At 42.0% G+C, this 6,000-nt stretch overlaps 1 protein-coding gene across 1 annotated transcript in view; it reads right to left on the minus strand.

Moving 5' to 3' along the window:
• cdh8 (cadherin 8) overlaps nucleotides 1-5,705 on the minus strand; it is a 157,321-nt gene extending 151,616 nt beyond the window's left edge. The window contains exon 1 of the mRNA XM_068311272.1: nucleotides 5,405-5,705. Within this exon, the coding sequence (XP_068167373.1) occupies nucleotides 5,405-5,662 (258 nt within the window). The 5' untranslated portion in view covers nucleotides 5,663-5,705. The remainder of the gene's footprint in view (nucleotides 1-5,404) is intronic.
• Nucleotides 5,706-6,000: the final 295 nt, after the last annotated feature.

Genomic DNA, 6,000 nt, shown 5'->3' on the forward strand with positions numbered 1-6,000 from the left:
ATTCTACTCCACCACAAAGAATCAAAATAACATAGGCCCAAGTTCAACATCATGTTTTCTCTTTCGAGTACGAGTCTCATTGTGTTCTTTACCCCCTTCTCCCGATGAAGTGTCCGGGTGAGTTTTCTGTGTTCTGTGCTCCTCATTTTCAGTTTCCCCTGTCTCGTCATCATCACTCTCTTTTTCCTGCTGGATTTCTTCATCCTGGTAGACTGCACAGCTCTCAGTTGTGGCCAAAGTATCCTGTCCTGTTTTATTTCTCCCAGATTTAATACCGGACAGACTGCCCGTTTTTAACCAGTTATGCATTTCGGCATATTATTGTTGTTGCTATCACAACAAGCTAGCATGTAGCTAGGAGAAAGCCAAGTGCATTTTGGGTATTGTTTTTTTAATTAAAAATTTTCCCAAAGTGTTTTTTAATTGAAAATTACAAATGATTTGCGTGAATGAATTTAAATATTTAAACTGTTAATCCTCCATTAAAAAGTGTTTAAATTATTTATTTAATTAGATATGTATTTCAAGAAGGTGCTCAGCTGTCATTACACTTGCGCACCCCCTAGCGGCAGCTCGCGCACCACAGGGGGTGCCCACACCACACTTTGGGAATCCCTGATCTAGAGCATTACACTCTCAAAATACTGGCCTACTGGTGGTTCCTAGAATTTACAAAGGTAGGACGGGGGCTAGAGCCTTTTGTTACCGAGCCCCTCTATTGTGGAACCAACCCCCTACCTCAGTTCGGGAGGCAGACACCATCTCACTATTTAAGACTAGACTTAAAACTTTTCTTTTTCACAAATTTTTACAATTAAGGCAACTTAGGCTACTACGTTTTTGTTTTTCTGATAGAGCTAAACTGCTGGAGACTCAACATCCAGACTCACTGAGCTCCTCTCCTCCTCCTTCTCTCCAACCATCTCTGTTACTCCTCCACCTCTCTGATATCACTCTCCAAGTCTCCAATCACATCCTACTAACTCAACTTCTTCCCTGGAGTCTCTGTGCTCTATGTCCTCAAAGGTTTTTCTCAGGTTCACCCCTCATCCACCCATCCGCTACGGACCTGCTCTTCTCATCCCACCAGTATCACCCCTAACCTAATCATTGGCTGGGTTCCGGCTTCCTTTTTTTTCCTCCACACCACCGTACTGATTCGCCCCTCATCCACCCATCCGCTGTGGACCATCTGCCGTGGACCTGCACCTCCCATCTACCAGTATCACCCCTCACCTAACCATCGGCTGGAGTCCTGCTGCCTCTCTTCCTTCATGTCATCATACTGTTCCACCCCTTATCCGCCCCATCCGCTGTGAACCTTCCTCTGTGGACTTGCACCTCCAAGTCCACCAGTATCACCCCCATCTATCCATGTGCTGTGGACCTTCTCTTCCAAGCCCACCAGTACCAACCCTCATCTATCCATCGGCTGGGGTCCTGCTTCCTGTCTTCCTCTGTGCTGCCATACAGTCATCCACACAGCTGTAATTGTGCCTTGACTTTAGCAATGAGAAACATAACTTTAACCATATTGACACTGACTTTATCTGGCCTATCTGCCACTCTCTCTGTCTCTTTTTCTCTTTCTCTGTTCTTGTCTTCCTTTGATTTCTTTTCCACCCAAACGGTCAAGGCGGATGGCCGCCCAAAAGACTCTGGGCCCTGCCCGGAGTATCTTCCTTATCGAGGGACTTTTTCCCCGCCACTGTAGCTTATGCTTGCTCTGGAGGGTTCAGTTGGGTTTCTCTTGTCTGTTAAAGCGTTTTTAAATGTCTGTTGCCATGATTAAGCACTATATAAATAAAACTTGATTGATTGATTGAGCAAAACATCACCTATTACAGAAAATAAGTTATGTTTCTAGCAAAACAGCCTGTGGATTACAACACCAGTCTGATACTACTGCGGCCCTCTTTGTTGTGAATCCTGTCAAACATCTTGTTTGGAAGAATGAAGCTTGTGTTTCTTTTCCCCAGGCACTCAAACACAAAGACAGAGTGTGTATTGTTTTTTTCCGGACATATCAGTTTTCTTTGGTGTATCAATAATCAAAGACTTTCTCTTTCCGTTTCGTATCACTGTCAGTCCTCGAAATATCACAGTTCAGCTAGAATTAATGAATATTAATGGTTGATTATCAATTCTCTTTGTGCAACAACACATACATTGCTGTGGTAGATAAAAGTGTTGGACAATGGGATGAGGGATCAGTCAATTTACCACATCAGTTCTACAATTCAGTGGGCTGGAATCTGTCATTATTAATCCTCACACACCATATGCTAAGTGGTCGCTGGAAAGTGATGGAGTCTGGAAAAGTTACTTCTGAGGTTGTGCGATATTCAGCTGCTAACTGCCATCCATCTGCTTCCTACAACAAAGGACACATTTTGATTTCTCTTAAGTGCAAACACAGCAATTTGTTCACTGTTTGTCTTTTGTTCTCAGAAAATATTTTATATTTAATGGCCTGATGTAAATTAGTTGTATCTTCCTATGTTTGAATAATTGAAATAGCTTTGATTGAGGAGGGAAAGCAATTGGAAAACTTGGTTGGTATTTCTACAGATTTCTATAGGGCTTTTGCCAAAATGAAGAAAGGTCCTCAAGCAAGATTGTAACAGCCTTATACACAGAAAAACTCAGTTCTTTTTAAAACCCAAGACACACTCCTATTATGGTAAATCAAGAGCTGCTTTGCCTGACAATACCCTTTGTTTAGCTTCCAGTGGTCTACACAAGAGGTTTCTTTTACATTGAAGCGGTATCTCCCTCTCATTGTCATCAATGAGCAAATGTCTCAGAGCCTGTGTGAGCGATACGTTCAAGCCCATCTACTTTCACACTTCATTTGCCTATTTCTGTTCTTAATGATGTGTTATTTCTAAGCAATCCCTGGCTCATGATGAGTAATCCTAAAATCCGTTCCAACACCGTGTTCACGTTAAGCTACAGCTGAGCAACAAGCTTTCACAGCTGTCTCCCCTGCTTCACTTTAACAGGTACTGCATGTCTGCCTCTCCGACTCCAATAGGGCTGACGGGGGCTGACGACCGCGCTACTCACTGAATCACAATGTCAAGAAACGATGCGCTGAAGAAGAACAGCAAAAGGGAAGGGTGCAGTCACGCCTTTTGGCCATCCTTCTCACTCTTCCACCCACCCTCCCACTTTACAGCATTTATGTTGATTGTCTCTGCTGAGAGAGAACACTGAGGACAACACACCATTAAAAATCGATGGTACAATGCCTTTCTGTCCCTTACTCAGTCAATCTCATTGTTTATACAGCTGAAGGGAGTCTAATCACAAATAGATTTAATGGAGGTACATCCTTAGACATTACAGTACACCAGAGCTACAACATTATAGGTGGGAAAGTCCAGTCTTAGTTGGATTGAATGCTTGAATACTGTGTCACAAACACAGACATTGATGGCCTCATACACAGAATAAATTGTGCAAAATATGTAGAGTCATACAACCCATTTGATTAAAATCTCCCACCTATTTTACTCATTTTTTTAACTAAGCATAACAAACACAGAGCAAAGGGAACAAAATGAAACACACGGAATGAGAGGGAGAGGGGTTTATTGTCTCAGACCAATGCTGTGTCATTCTCGTTTAACACAGGACTTATCTTAGCTCTGCCAGGCATATTCACGTGCTCATAACCTTGCAGTGAGCACAACTCATCATCATCTGTGCCTCACAAAAGGCAAGACAAACTCATCTTCACCCAGATCTTCCCCCCAATCCCACAACCAATACTTTTGTGTCCTTCAAGGACAATGCCTTTACTTATGGACATGTGCTCGAGTTAGGTTTGTCATGAAACATTAACTGATTGATGCCTTGAAAGAATCATTCATGACCTCATGAAAACAACTTGATTTGGTGTCACCGATTCACTGTGTAGCCAGAGACACAAAGCACACTAAGCAAGTGTGTGTGTGAATTTTCGCTCTTTCTCATTCGGCATACTAAAATGTTATATTTTTTGTGGCTTTCTTGTCATGTATCTCCTTGAAAAGCATTTTCAGGTTAAATATGTATAAATAAGTGCCACTTTGAAGGTGATGCATCAACTCTTAAATGCTCAGCTTCTCACAGCTGAAACCTAACCTTTAAATTCCAAGCTGATGTATGGTCACCCAGACCCCGGTGAGTGTTTGTTTGTCTCAGCATTCTGATGAGCAGCCATTGTCGAATTCAGTAGAGGCTACCTAATTGACTCACTTGAAAAATTAATGCATCAGTTAACAGCGTTTTTGTGTTCATATGGTATTCAGCAAACACAGGTGCAAATCCCTGCCTAGTAGAAAATGTTTAATTGATGCAGCCATATGACAATGCAAAGGGAAGAAAAACAAAAAGCGAAATAGAGGAAGTGGACTTACTTATAAGCTCACATGGATTTATCTATTTCAGTTGATAAAATTAACCTTTTTTTCTGCTATCTGAAGGTCTGAAAAAATACTCTAATGCCTTACAACTGTAAAATGTCATCAACAGGAAATAAAAGCCAGCAATTATCAAATATAGGCATGAAACACTATTTGCAAAACCTATTACTGAACAAGATCAATATTGTGCTTGATGCTGTGCATTTCTGTCTATGCAAGAGTGGCTACGTAAAATTCTGGGGGAGAGGGTGTGTGGATGCCAGCTTGATTCTCCCCAGGTGAGTCCTTGCAATGCGCTGTAAACAAGCTGCTTTGGCCGGGATGCCCAGCAGCCTTCCCCTCTCTTCAAACCTTTCTCATACGGGCCAGGGAGCAGGTGGGCCTTAGCTGCAGGATTAGCCCACACTTCCTTTCATTAGTGAGCCACGAAGGAAAAACTATCCATAACTACAGTTGCCATCTTTTATCGATGACATGCTATTTTTTTTTTATATCCATTAACCTAGAAAAACAGATGTGGACAAAATTGAGACATTACAGTTTTTTATTTTTTATTTATTTTTTATTTTTTTTAAGGGCAGAGGTAATAGAGGTCTATATTTGTATTTTCTAGGAGAGTTATTGTAGAACAATGCTATAGTGTATCTTTCAAGGACAGCCAAAATGGCAAAAAAAACAATACAAAAAAAACCAAACAATGCCACTTTTATTTGACAAAATTTCAATTATCCCCCTCCCCAAACAGACAGACAGACAGACAGACAGACACACACACACACACACACACACACACACACACACACACACACACACACACACACACACACACACACACACACTTTTTTGCATCCGTTTTCTCTTGTTCCCCTTGACAACTGAAAACCCACCCACTACCCATGGGAAGAAAAAATGGAGGGAGCATTCAAATGGCCAAATTAATGTTTCCCCACGATAAGCGAGCTTAATATAATGCTGACAATCACAGTACTCACCCTGCCAACTAGAATGGGATCGGGTCCAGAAAATTCCTCCAGCACAAACATTTGATTCCAAACCCATCCTCTCTTGGCACGACTCAGTAATCTTTGTTCTTCACCAAGACCACTCGCCACTGCTGCAGACCCACCAGTTTGTGTAGTTTTGGGCTGGCCTATGATAGGAGTCATACACACGCAGGGAACACAAGTAATCCACACCAGCAGCAAAGACATCCACAGATCCATGAGCATCTCCTCAGACTGCTTTGGCATCTTGTTTTTGTTTGTTTTTTTGTTTGTTTGTTTTACAATTATCTCCTCAGTCCGCAGTTTCCAACTCCCTTGCTCAGATCAAAAACTCTTTAGATAACAAGAAAAGGTTACTTGTGTCCTCTTTGAAAGGCAGAGCTTGCATTCATTGCGTGATAAAGGTCACTTGCATGGCTTGGCATGCCTCCATAGCAGTTGGTGAGGGGATGAGTCCACAGCACAGCATCCATTTGGTGTTAATCCAAAGGAGAGACCTACAAGGGAGCAAGGAGAGTTTGACAGTTCACTTTTAGTCTCGCGAGGAGTTGTTAGGGGGCATGGAAGAAAAATGACAGAATATG

This window comes from Antennarius striatus, chromosome 1 (assembly GCF_040054535.1).
Source record: "Antennarius striatus isolate MH-2024 chromosome 1, ASM4005453v1, whole genome shotgun sequence".
NCBI lineage: Eukaryota > Metazoa > Chordata > Actinopteri > Lophiiformes > Antennariidae > Antennarius > Antennarius striatus.